The 23139-nt window shown below is 51.5% G+C and overlaps 10 protein-coding genes across 10 annotated transcripts; 5 read left to right on the top strand and 5 right to left on the bottom strand.

Moving 5' to 3' along the window:
- Positions 1-831: 831 nt before the first annotated feature.
- On the bottom strand, positions 832-2058 carry ALTATR162_LOCUS3958 (uncharacterized protein; the record flags this gene model as incomplete). The annotated part of the gene is made up of 2 exons (XM_043311568.1): positions 832-1395; positions 1444-2058. 2 exons carry the CDS (start codon positions 2056-2058, stop codon positions 832-834), a joined length of 1179 nt encoding a protein of 392 aa, XP_043167503.1.
- Positions 2059-2522: 464 nt separating this feature from the next.
- Positions 2523-5584, bottom strand: ALTATR162_LOCUS3957 (uncharacterized protein; the record flags this gene model as incomplete). The annotated part of the gene is made up of 6 exons (XM_043311567.1): positions 2523-2784; positions 2846-2992; positions 3047-3122; positions 3995-5306; positions 5355-5492; positions 5552-5584. 6 exons carry the CDS (start codon positions 5582-5584, stop codon positions 2523-2525), a joined length of 1968 nt encoding a protein of 655 aa, XP_043167502.1.
- Positions 5585-6098: 514 nt separating this feature from the next.
- ALTATR162_LOCUS3956 (uncharacterized protein) lies at positions 6099-6924 on the top strand (the record flags this gene model as incomplete). The annotated part of the gene is made up of 3 exons (XM_043311566.1): positions 6099-6131; positions 6216-6724; positions 6774-6924. 3 exons carry the CDS (start codon positions 6099-6101, stop codon positions 6922-6924), a joined length of 693 nt encoding a protein of 230 aa, XP_043167501.1.
- Positions 6925-7397: 473 nt separating this feature from the next.
- Positions 7398-9282, bottom strand: ALTATR162_LOCUS3955 (uncharacterized protein; the record flags this gene model as incomplete). The annotated part of the gene is made up of 4 exons (XM_043311565.1): positions 7398-8424; positions 8513-8778; positions 8847-9081; positions 9137-9282. The coding sequence occupies 4 exons, from the start codon at positions 9280-9282 to the stop codon at positions 7398-7400; spliced, it is 1674 nt and encodes a 557-aa protein (XP_043167500.1).
- Positions 9283-11712: 2430 nt separating this feature from the next.
- On the top strand, positions 11713-12570 carry ALTATR162_LOCUS3954 (uncharacterized protein; the record flags this gene model as incomplete). Its single annotated transcript, XM_043311564.1, has 3 exons — positions 11713-11744; positions 11997-12169; positions 12308-12570. The coding sequence occupies 3 exons, from the start codon at positions 11713-11715 to the stop codon at positions 12568-12570; spliced, it is 468 nt and encodes a 155-aa protein (XP_043167499.1).
- A 937-nt stretch (positions 12571-13507) lies between these two features.
- Positions 13508-14788, top strand: ALTATR162_LOCUS3953 (uncharacterized protein; the record flags this gene model as incomplete). Its single annotated transcript, XM_043311563.1, has 1 exon — positions 13508-14788. The coding sequence occupies one exon, from the start codon at positions 13508-13510 to the stop codon at positions 14786-14788; it is 1281 nt and encodes a 426-aa protein (XP_043167498.1).
- Positions 14789-15172: 384 nt separating this feature from the next.
- Positions 15173-16216, top strand: ALTATR162_LOCUS3952 (uncharacterized protein; the record flags this gene model as incomplete). The annotated part of the gene is made up of 1 exon (XM_043311562.1): positions 15173-16216. One exon carries the CDS (start codon positions 15173-15175, stop codon positions 16214-16216), a length of 1044 nt encoding a protein of 347 aa, XP_043167497.1.
- Positions 16217-18602: 2386 nt separating this feature from the next.
- On the top strand, positions 18603-20107 carry ALTATR162_LOCUS3951 (uncharacterized protein; the record flags this gene model as incomplete). Its single annotated transcript, XM_043311561.1, has 2 exons — positions 18603-19400; positions 19451-20107. The coding sequence occupies 2 exons, from the start codon at positions 18603-18605 to the stop codon at positions 20105-20107; spliced, it is 1455 nt and encodes a 484-aa protein (XP_043167496.1).
- A 409-nt stretch (positions 20108-20516) lies between these two features.
- On the bottom strand, positions 20517-21231 carry ALTATR162_LOCUS3950 (uncharacterized protein; the record flags this gene model as incomplete). Its single annotated transcript, XM_043311560.1, has 2 exons — positions 20517-20768; positions 20827-21231. The coding sequence occupies 2 exons, from the start codon at positions 21229-21231 to the stop codon at positions 20517-20519; spliced, it is 657 nt and encodes a 218-aa protein (XP_043167495.1).
- Positions 21232-21954: 723 nt separating this feature from the next.
- On the bottom strand, positions 21955-22593 carry ALTATR162_LOCUS3949 (uncharacterized protein; the record flags this gene model as incomplete). Its single annotated transcript, XM_043311559.1, has 2 exons — positions 21955-22063; positions 22118-22593. 2 exons carry the CDS (start codon positions 22591-22593, stop codon positions 21955-21957), a joined length of 585 nt encoding a protein of 194 aa, XP_043167494.1.
- Between the last annotated feature and the right edge of the window lie 546 nt (positions 22594-23139).

Genomic DNA, 23139 nt, shown 5'->3' with positions numbered 1-23139 from the left:
ATCTCCGCCGTCCCCCAAATGGAGTTTTTTAGTAAAAAGTTTGCTAAATCTTTCGTAAACCCGTAGGTCGTCGGTTCCAAAAGATGGTTCCATCCTCCTCTCCTCGCAAATGCAAGGATCTTGAAGGAGGGGTCGACTTATGTGCTTGGGTGAGTTGGAATTGGGTGGATAGGCTATATGAGATTGAAGACAGAGCACTGTGCGAGACAACTGCTCTAATACACTACTAACAATGACTCACAACGGTTGTTGCAGTGTATCTAGTTAGTCCATCATCTTGTACCTTGGTCGATATTCACTGGTACTGCAAAGTTGCATTGCGAACCAAGCCAGTTACAACCTCTGCAATCCAAATGAATACTTTCGAATACGAGATACAGCAGGTATAACGGGCCAGCAGACGGTTTGGAAGCGCTTTCGACCGTGGTCACTTCATTGAGCCTCCGCCAATGGGGAGGGTCCTGTTGTTGCGGTAGCGACAGGTCGATTGGGCCCTTGAACCAGACTTCTGCGAATCTTATTCAAACCTCACCTCACTCTAATAATCACGACTAGTGCAAAACTCGGCTGGTATAAGAGCGCGACGACGTCTCCAGTGGGGGAGAGAGCTTCGCCTATACGTTTGTCGTCCGTTCAAGTATGAGAGCTATCGCATGAGAGAGTTTTATCGACTACTACAGCTGCATATAGTGAACAAGAGGTGTTTGGAAAATACCCCTGCATTGAGATTATCGTATTGAGTTATTTGATCGCTTTGCGTTGCCTGCCTGTGCATCAACACTCCCCACATGTAATAACGGGCTAGCAGAAAAGAAAAAACTCATTTGCTCCTCATGCACTCTCGCAAATCCTCAGAGCTATCTTTCCCACCGCACTCTGTCTCGCCATTGTGTCAAATGCCTCGATCGTCTGGTCGAAAGTAAACTCGTGCGCGACTACCGGTTTGATACCATGCGCCTCGACGAATTGTGCTAACTCGACTACCGCGGTAAGTGGGAAGGCACAACATCCTTTCACTGTGTTTTCGCGGTCAATATACATGGAACGGAATACAATGAGAAGGAAAAGAAGCCCTAGGGACTTACCAGTCTTGGCACTGAACAGTATACTCGGGATGAAAGCTGCATCAATGGGCGCGTTGGGTGTCAACACGCCCGGCATGCTAATAAGACCTCCGGCGCGAGTGCTGTTGATGGACTTCATCAGCGTGCCTGCCCCACCGGTTTCGATGACGTGATCAACGCCATTTCCTCCAGTGATCCGAGAGACTTCCTCGTCCCAGTTCGGCGTCTTGACATAGTTGATGAGATGCGCTGCGCCGAGAGTTTTCGCAATTTCCAGTTTGCTGTCGGAGGAAGAAGTTGCAATGACCGTTGCACCGAGGGCAGAAGCAATCTGTAAAGTGTCAATACATCTTCATTCGGAACGAAAAAGACGGCTTACCTGTATCGCAAAACAACTAACCCCACCTGTCCCTAAAGTAAGCACCCACTTCCCATCTAACCTTCTATCCATCCAGCTCCCCTGCCAATCCCCAACACTCCCATCCAGTCTCCCGTCCAACCCCCCACGAATGGCCCACCAAGCCGTCGACCCCGCCGTAATCAAACAAGCCGCCTCGACCGCACTCAGACTTGGCGGCTGTTCTACAATCCAATCATCAGGTAGGACGAGATATTCCTGCAATGTTCCGTCCTGACTCGTGCCGCCTAGTATCGTGGTGAAATCCAGGTTGCGGAAGTCTCCGTGTAGCCACCCGTTTTGGTTGAAGACCACTGCAAGACCTTTCTTGTCCTTCCAATTAGAGTCTGCACCAGTGGAGTAGATGACTCCGGCTCCGTCAGAACCAGGAACGAGGTTGGGTTTGTGGTTTCCAGGGTATTGGGGTGAGCGGGTGGAGATAAGGACGTCGCGGTAGTTGAGTGAGGCTGCTGTCATTTTGAGGAGTACTTGTTGGGGTCCTGGAATCGGGATGTTCTTTACTTGCTTTGTTAGGTCTGAGAGCTTGGTTGCTGTTGCGGGAACAGTCCATGCTGTATAGGTGGTTGGAGTAGCCATTATACGTGTATACTTTAGTATTGGCTTAGCGGAGGGGGTCAAGTCCTGGTGTTAAGGCTGGCGGAAAGCTCGAGGGGTTTGCAGGTGCATTTGTAGTCATTGAGAGGTATGATGACCAATCTTGTACGTCGTTCTTATACTCGCATTTACGCCTAAATGTAGTCAGTATAAAACGATGCTAACGACGCTTATTAATTACATCTCTGAAGTTCATCCACTTCCGGTCCATTCTGCGATGACCCTCAACCTGTTTCTACACAATGCGGGTGAGAAACTTGAGGCACACGGTAAATGACTTGTGGTGTACATCACCTCCTGATTGGACGCAGCTTGCTGACATTGGTAAGCAAATCAGCATATCGCAAAGGACACTAGCTGGGTTGAGCACTTATGACGGTGCCGTGCATCTGATTCAACGTCTTTGTTATACTCTTGCTCCTCTCCTTTCTTACCAGGCCAGCCGTCTACGCACCATCCTTCTTCCTCTGCCCCACAAAAAATCCCAATCCAAAATCGTCCGTCTTGAATGTGATTTTGCTCCTCTTTGGAAAGAAGAACACATCCCCCTTCTCGGCCTTGACCTCCTTGCCCGTTTCGTCGCTGATGTAGAAGTGCCCATCAACAATGATCTTGATCTCATCATAAGTATAAGTATACACCAGTGGCGTTCCCTTCTCTAGGCGGTAGAAACCGCCGCTAATGGGTTTTTCTGGGTCTGTTGACTCCCTATTAGGCAAGTATTAGTAAGTGGAGGTGGGCTGATCGCCTATAGGTAGGGCGAGCGTACGATGATACAACATCACCGAGGTAAGCGTTCTCGTTAGCGATCAGTGGTGGCTTGAAGCTTGTTTGAGCTTTCTCGAAGTACTGCATTGCTGGCATTGTGGCGGTTGGTATAGCGTTGGTCGTGTGGGGTATGAATGGACGTGGAGGGCTGTTGGTATATAGTTAGTGAAGGGTCATAGAAGGGTATGTTCAGTGAGCTTGCTTCGCAGTAGCAATAATAGTCAAGTGGACTTTGTAATCTATTACTGATATCTTGTTGTCAACGACGGAGGAGATAACTGGAGTCGACGATCGTTCAAAGGCCGCCGTACGTCAAACTCACCAGGACACGACCAGCCTTATATACTCCAATCTTATCTATCATCGCCTAATCCTCAATACTTACGGCATCATCAGTTACCCCAACTATACCCTGTCAAACGGAGTTGCCCTACTTCTGACATGCAACCAATCACCATATTGGCACAGAGTAACGAATCTGGGACTTCGATACTAGATGCGGCGCTTGGCGTGCACCAAACACCTAGCCGATTTGGCTAGAGTTTTGCTAAGCGTTCCGACGATACCCACTGCCTTACGTCTATCGATGCGCGCTGCAAGAGATGACCAAGACGGCCCTAGAATGTTGGAGGTATACGCGCATAGTGGGGTGATGTACGGTGGGGCAATGGCACGCGATGTGCGATTGGCTACAACCTTATCGTCTGGAAAGGATTACTCTATCTGGGATCCTGCATATGTGGGTTAGTGTATAAACGAGGCCTCCGAATATGACCCGAGCAGACTTTCGCAAAGTGGACGTCCTTCTTTCCTTTCAAGGGTGGTCGTGCTGCGTGGTAATCTTTAGGATTGCGTGTCTGAAGTGCTGATAATACATTCTGGGTATATTCAAATTGCTGGGAGCTGTAATAATATCATGTGGGTCGTTCTTCTTCATGGTCTTCGTCTTCTCTCCGCTTCTTGCGCCACCATTTCAGCTTGAACCAGTCGCCCAAAGCATCTTGGCTTTTGCTACCCTGGCCGTATCCCCAGGTCTGTCTTCTCCGGGATGTATCGTCCATATCTGCGTCAGATGTATCGCCATCCTCTGAGTTGGGATGATCAAGGAGTGACGCAGAGCTGTCCATGGGCCTCTTTCCCTGCGACACACTTCTGCCGCGTCGGCTCCCGAACCCTTCGAACCAGGACCGCCGGCGCATCTGATTGAGCCATGCCGACTGTGCATTATTCCTCCGTGGAGGTAGGGTTCCTGACCTTGGTCGTCGCTCCAAATCCACAGATAGCCTGGCAGGAGATGGCAGCGTCTCTCTATCGTTAAGCTCATCCCAAATCTCGTTCGTCTCTTCTGAAATAGTCATCCGTCGTCTTCTAGGGGGTCTACGGGGTTGTGTATTTGCTTGAGGACTTTTCAGTTCACCGGCATCTACTGAAGCTCGCTTCTTCGGGTTAGCGAGCGTCAAGGCGGGACCGGTCGGGGCGCGAGCGAGTAACGGTGTTCTTTCATCCACAGCTTTCCGCTTAGCCTGCTCGGAGGCATAACCATGAACGCCGGGAGCTTCTTCATCGATATCCAAAGGTGATGCAGGTTCGTCGAGAGGGTGGCCGTGCGCAAGGCCAATGCCGGGTTGTAGCACAGTCTGGGGCATCTGGACCCTGCCCATGTGCTTGCTTGCCACTGGTGATGTGGGTTCTTCTTCGTTGTCTTCTAGTCGCCAGCTCAGACAGACAACTCCGGCAAGCAAAATGACAGTTCCGAGCGCGATGAGTCCAGCGTGTAAACTCGACAAGCGATCGCTTTGATCAAAGTAGATCAGGCCGTCTATAATCGCGATGATGTTGTACACGCAGAAGACTAAGGGGTAGAGCACGCTCGTACTGACCAACTTCAGCCCGCGATGCATGTAGTAAAGTTGGGTCAGGGCGAATACGACCAGTCCGACCAGAATCATCCACGACTGCCAACGATCAAACTGGTTGTGACGGTCAATGATAGTGCGGACCAAAAGCTCGACAGCACTCTTTGCGATCAAGAGCGAATGCGCGGAGAGTATGCCGCTGACACAACCAAAGAACATTCCACGTATGAGGCGTAGTCGAGGCGTAGTCCGTGGATACATGCGCTTCAGTAGCCAAGTCGCAACGACCAACATGACGACCACCACACCCGTCAAAATCATCCACGTGAGGAAAGCCTTTCGTCCCAACAGCGCCAACAGTTGGTCGAGGTTATGCGACGGTTCCGCGATGGCACCGAACAGGGCTATCAGCAATGCGCCTATCGCAACAAGCATGGTGCCGACAAAGGAGTATCGCGTAAACGGTTCGCTGAGAATTATGGAGGCGCATATCGAGTTGAAGACGAGGCCGGACGCCTGTAGTGTGGAAAGAACGGGAAGGGGGAGGGTGGTGATTTGAATGGTGCTGCCGACGAGGTTCGCCACGACGAACATGAGCATGCCCAGCTGTGTATATCAGTGAATGAATTCCATGCAGTCTAGGCGTGTCCGTACCTGCCATCTCCGCCGCTTGTATGGGGGTCGCCTCTCGTCATCGTCGTCCTTCTCTTCTTCGAGGAGATGGGACTTCCGTTGCAGCGTCAAGCCGATACTCTGAATGCTGGTGGAGGCGAGGCCGACCATTACTCCAAGCTGCATGCCCACCCGTTAGCACTCTTTACCCTTGGTGATATGGTTCCATGTATACCTACAGCAACGCTCGCGCCCGGCGAGAGTTCCACCATGATTCCTGGTCGGTTGTTGTCGCTGCACTGCGCCTATCGCTACCTAATCGTCGGGCGCATGCTGTGTGTATGGGGTGTGTAAAGTCGGGAACGTGCAGTCTTCTGTCTAGGATAACGCAGGCGTGGGAGTCGCGAAACGTCACGCTGAGTCGGTGAAGTGCACGAGACGGTTGGGGGAAGACTAGCCGACACCGTGCATGTGGCAGGGATCAGCCGACTGATGATGTAGTTGGGTTGAGGAAGACAGCTGTGGTGCAGCAACGAGAAGACGTCGCGTTTTCGGGGAAAAAGACAGCAAATGCATATAATTACCGTTTCACGTTTAATATTATGACTAAATGTATCTGCGACGTTGTGCCATGCATCACTGTAGAGGGTACCTAGGTAGCCGCGGGCAGCATCTGGGGCCCAAGCTTGAACTTCAACCTCCAAGCTCCGTCACTGCGACACCCCCGACGCCAGCACCCATATCCCTCCCCCGTAAACCAGAGGAACCCCACACAATATCGCCATCATGTCGCAAGTACACGCCCTCTCCGACGACCAGGTAGAATTCTCCCTCGGCTTCAGCCAGCTGGAAGCTCCCCGCCAACTACGTCAACACCACAGCTAACATTCGCTACTATGGCAGGTCGCCGGCGAGCTGAAGAAGATGACGGCCTTTATCCGCCAGGAAGCCATGGAGAAGGCCAACGAAATCCGCCTCAAGGCCGACGAGGAGTTTGCAATCGAAAAGTCCAAGCTAGTGCGCCAGGAACAGGCCTCCATCGACTCGTCGTACGAGAAGAAGTTCAAACAGGCTAGCATGTCGCAGCAAATCACCCGCTCCACCGTCTCCAACAAGAGCCGATTACGCATCCTCTCTGCCCGTCAGGAGCTGCTCAACAAGCTGTTTGAGCAGGCCGAGAAGAAGCTGGGCGATGTATCAAAGGACAAGAAGAAGTACCAGAGCGTCATGAAGGACCTGATTGTTGAGGGTGCATATGCGCTCAACGAGGACAAGCTGCAGGTCAAGGTGCGGAAGGCCGACTACGACCTTACCAAGAAGGCTATCGAGGAGGCGCAGACCGAGTACAAGAAGAACATTGGCAAGGAAGTCTCCATCACTATTGATGAGAGCGACCCGCTGCCTGAGGGATCGTAAGTTGCATCGTTACCATACATGTAGCATATGGCTAACTGCAGACAGTGCTGGTGGTGCCATGATTGTCGGAACCAACGGCCGAATCGATATCAACAACACCTTCCAAGAACGATTGAAGCTACTCGAGTCCCAGGCTCTGCCGTCCATCAGGGTCACGCTTTTCGGAGAGAATGAGAACAGGAAGTTCCACGACTAAGAGACCAGTCTGGACGTGGGTCACGAAGAGTTGGTTTATGATTAGACCGCAGCGCCTAATGATCATAGAAAGAAGGGGGGTCCGCGTCAGCAATAGCGGACCAAGATGAAGGGCTTTTGCTGAGTAGACTGTACACGCACGAGGTCTTGTAGACTACTCGGAACATTTAGCGAGCTTTATTACATGCACATTACCATACACCCATCAGCATCTCAACCAGCAACTCTGAGTTCTAGTGTAATGTTTGACATGAATTCTCGACCAGGCTAACTGTACAGCCTGTATATATACTGCAAAGGACCGTATACCAAAACAAAAACTTGCGTACAATGACGCTGTGTATCGTCGCTTCAAGGAATGGATATTATCGACACTCATAACCCAGTAAACAAACGCCAGTGCTAGATCATAGCATGCAGAAATGCTAATATGTACAACAAAGAAAATCGTTCGTCATCATGCATCAAACCCAATCATACACGTTCGTAAACGCGGTCCCACATGGGACTTCTCGTCCTCTTCTGACCACCTCCCATGACGTTTCTCAACGGCCACTCAGTCTTGCTACTCTTTCTCCTCGGCGGACTGGGATCTGGGTACCGGTCTAGACTCCTGTGTCCGCCGTATACTTCGTCATCCTGGTCGTTGTATCCATTGTTCGAGTATTCCGGACCATAGTCTTCAAGGTAAGAATATCCGCCTGCAAAGGGGTTCGAAGACGGTTTCTGGTGCGTGATAGGAGATATGGGCGCAGAATCGTCGGAATGGTACGTGTGCCCAGAGTTGGAAGAGAGGCTGGAGACGGCTAGACCGGAGGAACTGCTTCCACTATGGTCGGCAGTGTTGTGTGCGAGAGAAGGCCGGAGGAGACCTCGTGATGCTTCTGCCGCTGGGCTACTGATCGGACTTGTGGGCACCGGTTTGCGCTTTATGCTCGCTACAGCGGGGACAGGGAGCATGTCCAGGGTTGGCACACCAGGTCTTCGAGGCCCCGTCCTGGGCGGTGAGTTGTGACGACCCAAGATGGGAGACTCTCTATTCATTTCGTCGTCGGGTTCTGTGACTTCGGCCACAGAGTGAAGGCTCGTGTAGCTTGTTCGTCGGCCACGAGCACGATTTGATGAGTGGCTGTGGTAAAGTGCGGGCGCCAGGATCGGTGTGTGATTGTCTTGCATTGCCATCGGCGTTGATCCTGCTGGCATAAATTTGCCTTGGTTAGGGTGGGGTACACCTGCAGTAGCTATAGCATTTGCTTGCGATGGTGTAGGTGCTGCTGCCGGTATCGTATGGCCCCCGTAGGCTGTGGACATAGGCGGTTCATAGCCATCATCCTCCCAATTCATGTCCTCCACGAATCGACTCGTCTGATGTGATGCAGGATTCAAAGGTCGCCTGTGTTCGAAGCTCTCAACGCTTAGGCCTCGGTCCTGAAAAGAGAAACGAGGAATGAACCCGGGTGATGAAGGAGGTTGACTGCCTTCGATGGACCGTCTTCTCTTTCTGCGTAAAATGAAGCAACATCCAAGCAAGATTGCCGCGACGGCAAGTACGGCTAGTGGTACACCTACTCCCAGTCCAATTTTCTCACGTCTTGTTAGGCCAGAGTCGCTGGACGCAGGTGCTATTGGGTCTGCAGTTGAACTTGGAGTCGCGGATGAACTTGACCACGAGGACGAAGTGGAAAACGTAGTCGCGGAAGATGACAAAGTCGCTGGCGTAGTCGAAGATGCGGGAGAAGACTCTGAGGAAGACGCCAAACTGGATGTCTCGCTCAAGAGACTCCTTGAAGACGCCGTAGATGTAGGTATTATGCTCAAGCTTTCGGATTCTGATATTGTAGAAGATTCCGCCGCACTAGTAGACAGTGATTCAAGCGCCGATGAATATGGATTTGAAGCTGTTTCTGTTGGTAGAGCCGTCACGGATGCGGTGACATCAGTGGGTATCGCTTCGCTCGCAGGTGGTGCTGCTGTTGCTGGTCCGAATTCTTGGATAAAATAAGATTGTATGTCGTATGGCAGCTCATTGAACCATTCTGGCCGGTTATCATCTAGGAACTCTTCCCATAGTATGCTCGAGACGGCGGGTATATTCGTCGCAGCGATTTGTCGTAGCGAAAGTGGTAGTGCAGTAATGAGCACTTGCAAGATCTCGATACTGATTTGATGTTAGCGCAATTATACTTGTAGTCGTGCATGAAGGGGCATCGTACGCATCAGGGTCTTGTCTATACTTCAACGATCGAATGTCAACTCTGTCTGGTCGCGGCGCAGGTGTAATAGTAGGCAACGCAGCGCCGTGTACCATTCCCATCACACTGCCCAGAACCAACCAATTCCATCCTCTTAACGAATGCATGTATGCGTGAGCGAGTGTTGTAAAGAAAGCAGTAATAATAAAAGCAAATGGCGGCGGGTCAACGTTCGCAATGTGTCTCAGCGCTTCATGTCTGGCAGCAATAGTACAAACGCACCAGAAACCAGCGCCCAGCAGCGGCAGTGGCCATACTTTTTGACCTGTTTAACCCATGTACATTGTTGCATACCGTCAACGTCCATAATTCGTTGCAGCGAGCAAAAGTCGTCGCAAAGTGGCGATTGACTTAGAGATCGTCACCATAGCCCACCGGTCTCTTTACTGCACTTGGAAGGTTGTCATGCAGATCAGGGTCTCGTCAGCCGGTTATGAGGTCGCGCGCCCGCAGATTCGCCCCTCACTAGCCACAGTTCGGATGGCACTTTTGATCAAATCGCATGTTGAGCTGCCGGTGATCCTGGCACAGATGCTTTAGGGGAGCGTTCTGAGTGGGTCAAGGGCAGTATGTGGCTGTGGTGCTGCTGTGGGTTCGCTTCGCTGCCGAACTGGAGAACGCTGTGCCGGCGAAGCGACGGGATCTGGATGCCGCGTCGATGTTTGACGTGGGATCTTTTGTAGAAAAGATTGGCATACAGTGACAACGTGACGTTCGGTGAATATTCTTTTTATTTTTGGATCAGTGGTGTCGGTGGACAAATGCCGACCAATCGCTGTAGGTGCGCAGGCTGTTTGGGCAACTCCCTCCATCTCGCGTCGGCTGCGCGCTACGCGTTACCTACACGAGTATCTCGCGGGCTTCCAGTTCACACTCCTAGCAAACCACGAGCGCCCATTTCCAGGAAGGCAGACGGCATCTAATCATCGCCCATACCATGTCGCGATCAAAACACGATCAATGCTATCACGCGCAACATAGTCCAAATTGTTCTCATTCCAGGCTTGGTTTGGTCCCTTCCTAATTCTTAGAAACCTCACACACTATGACGATACCCACTATGCCACGCCTTACGTGCCAGCCCTATGAACGCGCATGCAACGCGACAGGAGCTAATCCGCCGTTCAGCACTGCCAGACGAACTCGGCGTTGTCGAAGCATATTTTCTGTCCGAGCAATACGGGATCGCATCTCCAGAACCTGGGTTTCCCCAATCTAAAGGCACCTGAGTAACGAATGGACAGTTACTCGCAAGCTGCGAAAGCCTTCGTCCCAGAAGAGCAGCTACGTTCAAACTGTGTATTCAGAATTCTCACCTCGGTATCGATCAATAGATATAAATAGAAAGGCCAGGCAAACGACTACTCTACAGTAGCGATGTTATGTTAACAATTCCAGGACCTTGCCTTATTCGCGGGGTTGATGTTCCAAGGACGGCTGGATATGTCCGCGTCGGCCCAAAAGTTCTCACTGACTCACTTACGAAGTCATCTATCAAGCCAGAACAGCTAGGACAATTGTAACCTCAAGTCATAATCGTTATTAATTCTCATCATTTCATCAAATCGGGCTCGTTGGTGTAGTTGGTTATCACGTCAGTCTAACAAAGGCCCTCAAAAGCCTTGTCAGTACACTGAAGGTCCGGAGTTCAAACCTCCGATGAGTCATCATCGGCGTTCGCAAGAGCGCATTCCTCCTTTTTTTGCCCATGTGGCTTCAACGAGGCATCTTTTTGCTTACACGACTACCCCGGTGCTTAATGGTTCGTCGGCGAGAAGACACTGAGAAGTGGAAACTGGGATTTCTGAATCTCTGTTTTATTCTTCTATTTTTGCTTCCGGCTTTATGTTCGATCTAGCCTGCAGCATCTTCGGTAGACGACAGCAACGTCGATTACATAGATGATCCCAGGGCTTTGACATGAACAGCTGACACGTTTGTTCTACTATTTCTGTTATATAGTTGCAGTTTGCAGCCCCAGTCCCGTCCCCTCGGACATCCTCCGAATGCCAGCAACCTGGTAGACAATGTGTGTATACTGTGTGAAATTGGCGACACGTCAATCTGTATAGTTGACATATCTAGTTCGATATTTGTAGTATATTTTCCGTCTCACCATGCATAGAATCGGACTGTTGGCGGAGGCCAATCAAGACAAGATAGTTGGCATTGGATGCATCCGATTGTGTCTCTGCAATTAAATGGGACGGTTGCGCGATGCGACGGTGATGATAGTGTGTTGGTGTTCATGTGTGGAATGACCCCTCTGACGTTGCGGGGGATTTGGAGCTTTCAACAAGCGAGGCATGCACACAATCGGCGCTTCCGTAGAGTTTCGCCGATGCCCGCAACAACTTCACCAGCAACACCACACTCCAAGTCTCGGCCACGATCCCGAATTTAGGTGCGTACCGGTCCCGCGTTTACGCTGAGCTCAAGCCCTCGTTCAAAGTCTACAAAGAATCCGGAACCGACCGCTGACCTCCACTCGTACAGCTCTCCCCACCTAGTCATCCTACTTCCTCAACACCGCAAATATGGATCAAGCAAAGTTGGCGCGCATGCAAGCGTCAGTGCGCATTGGTATGTACACCAATTTTGAGCTGGAACTGCCTTAGGAGGCAGTCAGCTGTATTATTGAGGAACCAATTGCTAACTTCTGGTGTTTAGGGTAAGCAAGCCTCTCTCCTCTATTTTTGACAGCCCCGCACCACAAAATATCTCGAATCCGCGAAACCACCACCGCGACCACCAATTACCAGCAGGCGACATACCAGAAATGAGATGGATATGAGAGATTCGGGGCTAACTCGATATATAGCGGAAAGGGTACTCCCCGCAGGAAGGTCAAGAAGGTCCACAGGGCCGCTGGTACCGACGACAAGAAGCTCCAGACCGCGTTGAAGAAGCTCAACGTCCAGCCTATCCAGGCCATTGAGGAGGTCAACATGTTCAAGAGCGACGGAAACGTCATTCACTTCTCGGCACCAAAGGGTACGTCATCCCAAAGCTCTGTACTGTACGAGTGTGGGAGGGGAGCTTTTGTACCTGGCAGACATGCTACTACCTAAGGCCGCTCTCCCATCGTCTGTGTTCGCGCCATAGTATGTACTAACGCGCGTATCCGTATAGTCCACGCCTCAGTACCTGCCAACACCTTCGCCATCTACGGTCACGGTGAGGACAAGGAGCTAACAGAGCTCGTCCCCGGCATCCTCAACCAGCTCGGCCCTGACTCGCTCGCATCGCTACGCAAACTCGCCGAATCCTACCAGAGCATGCAGAAGGAGAAGGGTGAGGATGGCGAGAAGAAGGACGACGACGATGAGGACGATGATGACATCCCCGAGCTTGTCGCCGGCGAGAACTTCGAGTCCAAGGCTGAGGTCGAGTAAGAAGTTACATGAAAAGTAGCTTAAGAAAGACTGGGAAGAGCCAGGGAAGAGATGATGTGCAATGACAGCCTACCGCATGTATATTGATATGGAGGACTTCATGGATGCAACGACCGTGACGGTCAGCAGTCACGGTGGGTCTCGCATTCAGATACCGGACTGGCGTTATGTCTCGGAACAGATATGAATCAAAATCTTCTAGCACGCTCTCCATGTCATCATTGCGCACCAAACAAAAACCGAGAGCATACGCGCATTTGACTTTGCGAAGTTCTGAGGCCTACGCCCGCGCACATGAATCGAATGTAGCGAATGAAGCTTTCAGAGATGACAAGGCGACCAAGAGTCGCCGAACATTCCATGAGTCAGCTGTACTGAATCTCTCTAGCCTCAGAGCTCATGATTTGGGATGTATGCGCCAGAAGGACGGAAGACCTCCGCGTTTGTTAGGACTTCATAACCACGCATCCGTCTGCTGCCATAGTTCGGGCATCCGTGTTATTGTCAGCAAACGGATCGGCAACAAGGGATTCCGCGGTTAAGCGTAAAGTAGCTAGCACGCGATCCTTAGCTTCCTTTTCCCAAGCCTCCAACATCTCACAATACGAATAAGCAGCGCGACCATGGGTGCGGTTCATAAGCCCAAGCATAAGCAACGTTCAAGGCCGGCTAAAATCCTGATAAGGAAACTTTGAGAACCATATATGAAAGCTAACAACGCGCTTACCATAATGAAACGTCTCAGTCACTCGATTCAGCCTCGACTTAACGATTCGGCGGCTCCCCACCTACGGCGTCCCTGAGGCTTGAAGCGCGCCTAAAGTTTAATACCAACGCGTCTCCCAAACATTTTCTTTTTGCGACGTGTTTGTCCCTCTCATAGTCTTCTCTTCACTCAGTATACCCCTTTCAAGCGCATCTTTAATCGTCATTCAATATGAGCACCGAAACTATCCTCATCCTGGGAGGTTCCTTCGCAGGAATCAGCGCCGCGCATTACGCCCTCAAACATGTCCTCCCACAACTACCCAAGAAGGATGGAGTCACCTACAATGTCACACTTGTCAACCCCTCCAAAGACCTCTGGTGGCGCATCGCAGCACCCAGAGAGAGCGTTTCGAAACAGATGATGCCTTCAGAGAAGACTTTCTATCCAATCGAGCCGGCTTTCACCTACGCATTCCCAAAGTTCAAGTTCATCCAGGGAACCGCGACACATGTCGACCCCACCAGTCAGACGGTCGGTGTTGAAACCGCGTCAGGCGAGCAACAAAACATCGAATACGCTGCGCTTGTAATCGCAACTGGGTTCACCACACCAAGCCCTCTATTCACGCAGGCTACCGATCGCGAGGCTCTCGAGAAGGTACACACCGCCTTCCAGGAGGGCTTGAAGAGCGCAAAGACGGTAGTAATCGGTGGAGGTGGCCCTGTGGGTGTCGAGACCGCTGGAGAGGTTGCTGAGATTTTGAACGGTCGACCTGGTTTCATGGCGTCTGCGCCCAAGAACCCGAAAGCAAAGGTCACTCTTATCTGCGGAGACAAGAAGCTTTTGCCTCTACTCCGCCCAGCCATTGGGCAAACCGCCGAGCAATTCTTGAAGCGACTGGGGTGTGATGTCACGTACAATACCAGGGTTGTTGCGTCGACCAAAGCGGGCGAAGAAGAAGGCGCGAAGACAAGAGTGGAGCTTAGCAATGGCGAAACGGTCGAAGCGGATATTTACATCGATGCAACCGGCTCCCGGCCGAACACTGGCTTCCTTCCCAAGGAGTGGCTCGACACCCGCAATCGCGTAGCGTGCAACGACAAGACTCTCCGCGTCGAACACGAATCCGCTGGCCCTCGTGTGTACGTCGTCGGCGACGCAGGCTCTTATACCCGCGGAGGAGTTATGGACATGTACGATGCTGTACCTGCAGCCATGACCAATCTCAAGAACGATCTTCTTGCCCACTTGACTGGCGAACCACACAAGGGTGATCGTCACTACACGGCGAACCTGAAGGAGCAGCAGATCTGCCCCATCGGCACCCAGAAGGGTGTGGGCGCATTCAATGGGTTTAGGGTACCCAGTCAGATGGTATGGATGATCAAGGGTAGAGATTACATGATCAGCCAACTTGCTGAAGGCACGTTGAGGGGCGATCAGTTCAAGAAAGAGGGAAAGTGGACGCCTGTACAACAGGCCGGCAAGGCTGGACTCAGCTCAGGATAAACTCGAAGCTTAACGAAGCTACGACTTCGAGCAGACTTTACAGATTGATTAGAAGGACCAGACATAGTTGGTGTTGGTGTTTGAATGTCGCATCGCGTTTGTAGCGGATCGGAATACCCCCGGGGCATAGCGCGTGGGTTACATAGTCTTAATATTATGAAAGCTCAGATTGGTTGCTATGTTCACCTAAAAGTAAATGTGTTTTGCTGGCAATGTGACGATTAGGTTATGCTTAAGATCTCCATGCCCCACACATTAAGCTTAACCTTAGCGCGTCATAGCTCAGAGCTCCAAAATTTCCCAACGTCAACATAGATTCTAACAATTCGCCTTTCCAACATCGCACTTCCACCCAAGCGCATACTGCTTTCCAGTACTTTCGTCATGGCCACTGCAACCCAGTCAGCCCCAGCGCTCACGTTCCCTCGCCCAATTTTCGCCGCCGTCTCCCCGCACCCTTTCCTTCAGGCGCATCTCTCCGCAGAGAAGAAGAAGCCAATCCGCGCCAATGGCCGTACTGCAAACGAATTTCGCACACCCGGAATCAACACTGGAAGTTTGACTCACTGCAACGGGAGCGCAGTCGTGCGACTAGGAAACACAAGTGTGGTTTGTGGTGTGCGCGCAGAGATCTTGAAAGAAGAAGACATTCCAGGCACCTACGAGTATCCTGGACAGACTGCAGGTCAGAACGCGGACGAGGGTGACGGGAATGATGAGGAATTAGAAGAGCTGAGGTTATTGGTTCCGAATGTGGAATTATCGACAGGAAGCACACCCTCTCATATCCCCGGCAATGCACCGTCCACATATGCGCAGACACTCATAACTCGTATACGCTCTCTCCTCAACTCGACACATCTTCTTCGCGCCTCAGATCTCCGCATACTATACAAGCCGACAACAAATCCCGAAGATCCAGATACAGAAGCCGAGACACAACTGAAAGGATACTGGGTTCTCTACCTCGATGTCTTCTTCATCAGCATTGATGGCAACGCATTCGACGCGGCATGGATATCCATACTTGCGGCACTCCGCGACACAATTCTCCCATACGCATACTACGATGAGGAGTACGAGGGAATACTCTGCTCGGATGAGCCCAAAGAAGCACATCGCCTTCAATTACGAGGGCTCCCAATCCCTAGCACGTTTGCAGTGTTCGAAGGCAGGAGAGAAGAGGAAGAGGAAGAAGTAGACTTCGTACTCAGTGATCCAGATGCATTCGAGGAGGGCGTGTGTAGAGAAACTGTCAGTGTGACGGTGGATTGTGCTGGCGGAAAGAAGGGTACAAAGGACTTGGTTATCAGAAGAGTCGAGAAGAGCGGTGGAGGTGTCGTGGGGAGAGAAATGATGGGAGGACTGATCAAGAGAAGTATCGATCGTTGGGGTGCGGTTGAGAGTGCGCTGAGTGGTAAGGCGTGAGTGAGATGTCATGCACTCAACGCATATCAAACACGGCAATGATTTCGACATCCTCTAGCCGAAATCGCTACGATATTACGATGGCACGAATGCAAATCGGTTCCATAACTGAATGGAGGTATATTCGAGCAAATAACTCTTCGCTAGGCTAATAGGCCAGAGGCGATATCGGTCTCCTCAGCGGGAAGCGATGGCACATTTGACACAGTTCCCACATATATAACTCAAATGGAGACGATCATGCAAAACGTAGGTTGAGCCTATGTCCGAGTTGTTCGCAAATTGGATACTTTACAAACATGGAGTGTAAAGAGACAATACTAGATGAACAGGTTGCCAGCGCAGGCCTTTAAGCGTAGTTGGAAAATGCATGACTCACGTTAATAACCAACAAATTTACCTCGACCTCTACGATATGCGGTCTATGAGCCCCATCCACTTTTCTTTCTACATACATCAATCCCTTTCTAGTAGTTTGTAAGGCAATGTGTAGACTATCTTTCTCGCAGCCAGTCAGACACTGCGAACATATGAGAGCCTCCAGAATCCAAACGCTACGCTGTTCCGTCAAAGCTTTGTTTTCTTCCACTGCGGCACGCTGCCGCTCTGTTGTACCGGTCGCTTCGTGCCGTGGAGGCTCAACAATTGTAGTGCGTTCACATCTATTTATGCTAACACAAGTGCGAAATACATCGAATGACGAGTACAGGGATGCTCTACAGCATGTTACAGCATAGATCTCCGCAGTCCTTCGTTACGCGCCTTCTTTGTCAAGATTCCGTCCATGGTACTATCGTACAGGGAACATCTGCGCGCATAAAGCCCACTTCTTACGGGTGCCTTCCGTCGTCAGGCACTACAATACCGCCTCCATCGTAGGCAAATCGTGACGACAGCGAATTCTCTCAGCTCCACGTCTCGGCGGCAGCGTGTAGTATGTCGATCAAGCGTGGTCCAGACCACATATTCTCTCCTACGAATACTGTGCGTTTCATAAATAGTGGGGAGGATAATCTCCCTATCGATACCGGCCGTGCCATGAGCTGTCGCTGCGACGTCAGATATCGGGCTAAATGGCAGAAGGGCTACGCTCCGACTACTGCGAACTTGTTGACTGGTGGCCGCTCTCTACCGGACGGAGACTTCTTCCAGGTAGGCTGCGGGAACATGCATCTTGCAGGCTTAGTCTTGAGTGAAAGGAGAGCTGCATCCGTTATTATGCCTGCTAAACTCGGTGTGCAGGTCACTAGAAAATTGTGATTTGACGCCACGCACATGTTGTGCTCAGGTACGGAGCGTCATCTTCGACTGTGCCGTGCAGAGTGACGACGAGTTTAGAAAGTCTGTGTGCGATTGCTGTCGATTCACTTCGAGATACAGGATATGATAGCTCGTCGAATTACCATTGCCCTGGTTTGCCTCCCTATAGACAGCAAGCGGTCCTTGCGAAGATCTCGTTCCAGTGCCGGGTCGATCCTTTGAGTGACTCCCGTCGCGGCCCAGCGGCAAAAGTGTTCAGCTCCACATTGTGCGGGTTCGCTGCAAGAAGGCAGTATCTTTACCGGACTATCCTCCTTATCAAAGCCCTTGTCTTGAAGCCTAAAAAGAAACTTGTGCAGCTAATCGAAGCGCGCGCGGACATTAATCTTAGGCAGGGGGAGTCGGCACCGTTTGAAGATCAGCCACCTGGGCCTCGCGCAGGACGATCGTGACGCTAAGCGCCCCGAACTCCGTCAGGAACGGCATGTATGTTTCTGTCCTATCGATACGTCAGCTGCCGTCCAGACTCCGGGAAGCAAACAACGGGCGTCGCGCGAACCGTATATCGGTTTGTTTCAGACAGCGACGGCGTATGCAAGCCTCGCTGCAGGCTGAAGGAAGTCGGGCGTTGTCACCAAGTATTTTTACGACTCGCGGAATGGAATCTTCTCATCCTACCCCTGACGCCCGCGCCGTCTTCGAACTGCGCGCGGCTCCCCTGGCTCAGATCTCCACCCGGAAACAACTACGCACACACGCGAATCTAGTCTCATCAGTCAAACTTTTGGAGGCCTCAGCTAATCTTGTCCTAGAATGGGGCGCCTCAAGCGTGGGCTGGCCACCACAGGCTGCATGTAATTCCAGGTGCAGGTGGGTGTCGATGTATATTTACCCAGCATCCTGCCCATCGTTTCTTGCTCTTATCGCTTGCTCCTCCATCGCTCTCTTTGGCTTCCGGTACAGGAATACCATTATTTCATTCTTTTGACTCTTCATACACTCCTTTGACATCAAGAGCATCTAGAGTCTGTGACTCGTTCCTTTCATTAACAAACAGCTCACTCTTTTCGCTGTCTTACAACTCAAATCCACTTTCGATATCCCCAAGCACCATTACCAAGTAACAATGCGTTTTGACATCGTCTCACTCACTGCTGGCTTTGCCGCCACTGCCTCGGCGCAATGCGTTGGCAAGTACTTCAGCTTTTACAACCGCGCTGGTAATGCCATGAGCTACCAGCGTCTCGACCCTGGTCTATTCCCCGGAACTGAGAGCCCCCATCTCCACTCTTTCGACGGAGGAAACGGACTCTCCAAGTCCATGGGCTTTGCGGATACCCAGGCCTCGGACTGCACCACTGCTCGTGTCAAGGCCGACAAGTCCTTGTACTGGCGCCCTACTCTGTTCTTCACCAATGGGACCAAACTCTACCGCGTACCCGAGCTAGCCACCAAGATATACTACAAGTATGGCGATGGTAACAACTGGGCAAACGTCACTGCTTACCCGGAGGACTTCAACATGATCGCTGGCAGCCCGCTCAAGCGCTCCGATGGCGACAACCCGGCCGGTGTTCGTTGGGGCTGCCATGAGCCTGACGGTGGCTCTACAGCCATCTTTGCCAACGGTTTCCCCAAGGGCTTCAGCACCTGCAAGTATGGATTCGCTTCCGAGGTTACCTTCCCTTCCTGCTGGAACGGCGAGAAGATGGACCCCAAGAACCCTAATGCGCACATGGCCTACCCCAACGGCAACGCCGGTATTGGTATCGAGAACTGCCCGACTACTCATAGGGCTGCGCGCTTCCCTACCCTCTTCATTGAGTACTGGTGGGACGTTACCAAGTTCACTTTTGGTCCCGATGAGGCTCCTTGGGTCCTGTCTAACGGTGACCCAACCGGCTACGGGTTCCACGGTGATTTCGTAAGTTGTTCCTTACCTCTCTTGATAGTCACTCCTAACACGATCACTAGATGAACGGATGGGAGACTGGTGTCCTCGAAAAGGCCGTAAGCGAGAACGACGGCTGCAAGTGCGGTTGCGGATGTGGACAAGAAGAAATGGAACAGTGCTTCGGTTCCGAGAATGTCAACAAGGACAGCGATGAGTCTTGGGCAAGCTGCTCCGCCATGGAGACATACGGCGGTGACGATGGAAGCGTCCTTGATGCTCTCCCTGGTTGCAACCCGATCCAGTCCGGTCCCGCTTCTGCTACTTTAGCATCAGGTCCTGGCTGCACTGCCGCTCCTGCTCCTGCCGGTAACAGCACTGCCACTTATTCTGCTACAGTCCGCCCAACTTCCATGGCTGCTATCACATCTGCATACAGCGCTGTCCCCTCCGCAGTCTATTCCGCTGCCCTACCCAAGGTTTCTTCTGAGATTGCTGTAGTTTCCGAGGCTGCGACCCCTCTCCCTATGAGTGCCTACTCATCATACAGCGCTGTGCTTCCTGACAAGCAGGTCGACAGGCCAACTGGTGGCTACGATGCTCCCCAGCCTACTCCGATTGCGTCTGGTGTTGTAGATGCAACTACCTGCACCGGCGGAGCTATTGTCACCGAGACGGTAAAGGCGACAGTTACTGTCACCGTTGACGGGCATGCCGCTATGAGCACTGGCTCTTACTAAGCCTTGCTTCAAACCATATGATGGCTTCTATGCGCATCGCTTTGACATTGTGCACCTTTTGCACAATGTAGAGATTTCCAGATAAAAGGATTGAGATCGTATAGTTTACGTTCCATGTACATATTTCGCCAATTTTCAGGCACAAGGAGACCATAGAGGATAGACAAGATTTCCTCAACCAGTCGTTTACAAGAAATACTTCGTTACTGCTACATGGCTAAAAACCCCAGACCAGCGCTCACGACGAAGGTTATGTGACAGTTATAGCAAATGCACGTAGAGCGAGGCTTCCATCCAGTTTTTGAGAGATGCAGACGTTTGTTTCAGTTGAAAATGGAACAGCACACTGCGCGGAAGAGAACAATCAAAGATGGTATATAGCTATCTATCTCAACACTCCTAAATCCACCTAGAGTAGTGCCATTCCAGCGAGACCAACAGCACCCAAAGCCCACGACACAGCCTTCGCTTGCACTGCTGCACCAGTAGTCGGTGTAGCTGATGCTGCAGCTCCGCTGCTGGCCGAGCTCGGGCTTGTATCCGTGGATGTTCCGTTGGGGTTGCCAGAGATGTTTTCCTGAGTAACAGCCATGCCTGTTTGGTTCTTGCAGTTGTCCTCGAAGTTGATCTGAGCATTGTTGACCAGGGTCACGTCCGCGCACTGTGTTATCGTTAGCAAATTTGTTTTGATGATGGACTCGAATCAATGGCAAGCTTACCTGGTATAGGCCACCAGCCTCGTGGTTGTTGGTGACCACTTGTATCGAAGCCTTTGTGCCATCCGAAACGTTCAATCCTGCCGGTACAGCGACCGAGCCTAAGCAAAAGTCTCCAAGACCTGAGACTTGGAGCTGCTGTTGTGCGACAATGCTGAATCCATCTCCCGGGTTGTCGCCAATGGCCATGTAGACAGCGACATTGGTTTGTGGATGCTCCATGTGCAGTTGTATTGGGCCACCGCCAATGGGGAAGTCGGTGCGCTGTTGTTGAACATCGTCGTAGCCTCCGCATGGGAAGTTGCCCTCAGTATCGTCGGTGAACCCACGCGACGCAGGAAACTTGAGTTGGAAATGGGCGAGTGTAAGAGGAAGGAATGCAAGCGCGAGGACGCTATTGGAAAGCATGTTGACGGTTGCGAGGTGAATGTAGGTATTGATGTCAAGGTAGAGAGGAAGACGCGATTGACTTGATATAGAGGAGTGCGAGAAGGTCAAGAGTGCAAGGACAAAACAGCAAGTAAACACCGGGAACTCCTACCGTATTTATTGCAACTTAGGTTGAGACGCATCTTACCATGCCGTGCATTCCGTCCCAGTGCAGCGCATGCCTCGCGCGTGAGCACTGGAAGCCACATGCATTTAACCTGCGTTTCGAATACGCTGACGATCTAAGCAGAGAACAGTAAGTGAGTGATATCCTGCAGCGGCGGCGGCACTCGCTAGTATGCAAGTTATCAGGGTACGGTATGTTGTGGCGCGCTGGGTGAGCAAGTTTATTACCAAAGCAGTGGTTCTACGGCGAAATCGACTAGCGTCGAACAGGGATACGTTTTCACACATGAGGATTCCGGTGACACGCCGAGGCCTGGAATCCGGTCCTACACCAGTTATGGAGATCAAAAGTATGGGAATAACACGTCCATGAATCGCATGGTCGGATCTTGTGTGGAACAAGCTTTGTAGATCTAGACGATAACGTTAGCACTCCACGGTTCAGGTCGTTTAGTCGAACATCTAGCGATAAGGAACTTTCCATGAAGCATGAATCAAGTGGAACACTGATGTGAACAACAAGGGCTGTTACAACCTTTTCATATGAATATATAGGTACAGTTGCGAGTTCAACACTCAATGCGCTGCGACTTGGTTGAACCTGCCAAATGCCAATTCACCAACGAAAGCACCCGCCAAAACAGACAAAAAGTATCCTACGTTGTATGTCATAACTGCCAACATGCTGTTCAAGTGTTAGCTTCGATCGACACACCGTGTTGTCATATCTAATACTTACAGGAGGTATCCGACACCCGCTGCAACAGTCATTATCAGTGCCCGAGGCAGATCGACACTGAACCTCCATGGCTGAATATGAGATACTGGCGCCGAAATAACCCGCACATCCTCTTGGACACCGTTTGTTGTAAGGATGCCAGTCATCGAATTGGCGTCGTCCGTAGCTTTGTCGACAACCGCTTTCTCGCCGGCGACGACAACATATCGTCGCTTCAAGGCGCTCTTAATCGCTCTGACCTCGAGGAAGGTTTTCACCGTAAAGATTGCACGAAGGAGGATAGAGAGGAAGATAAGGAAGATGCAGGTCCCAGCGTATTGGCCAGCAGTCGTTGGGGTCCATGCTTCGGAGTATAGCGGAGTATTTGTCGCCGTGAAGAATGACATTGCCATGCTGCCATGTGACGAAGTGCCCATATCCATGCCGCCCATGTCCATCGAACTGGTAGCCGTATCGTGGCCCTCGTGGGCGACCATAGTGACAAACTGAGTGTGCGTGTAGCCGATGAGAAGGTTTCCAGTAATGAGGCTCACAAAAGCGAACGTCTAGGTGGTTGCGCGGGGCGATTAGATATCGAGGATTAGGTATTGAGCTCCAGACTGCTAACTCGGTACTGGGGGGACGATCGCTTAAGAGTCCTTGGTACGCTGTGGGGTGTCGCACGTTCGCTGGTTCCGATTGCGCAGATGAGGATGCTTCAGTATGAACGCATAACCTGGGGGCGCTGATTTCGTGTTGCAGTGTATACAAGTTGAGCGATTGAGTAGGATCTTGCGACACTCAAGAAAATGTCAAGTCTGGGCTGATGCGTGAAGCGTCGGGGCATGTGAGCACATTTCTCGGCAACGCCTTCCCGCCTACAAGTAAGAGAGTGCAATCTCGAAGCCACGGACGGCCTGCAGCGATGCACCTGCAACTTCTGTGGGCCATGGCGCGCTGCCGGTGACTGCAAACGAGCGGGCGACGTTCAAAGAGCCGTGAATCCCAAGGAGCACCTTTGAGCAGAATTAGCCGTCTTTGGT

Source organism: Alternaria atra (assembly GCF_907166805.1).
Source record: "Alternaria atra isolate CS162 genome assembly, contig: 23, whole genome shotgun sequence".
Taxonomy (NCBI): domain Eukaryota; kingdom Fungi; phylum Ascomycota; class Dothideomycetes; order Pleosporales; family Pleosporaceae; genus Alternaria; species Alternaria atra.
Note: the sequence above shows the minus strand (reverse complement) of the source record. Positions and strands in the feature narration are given on the sequence as shown.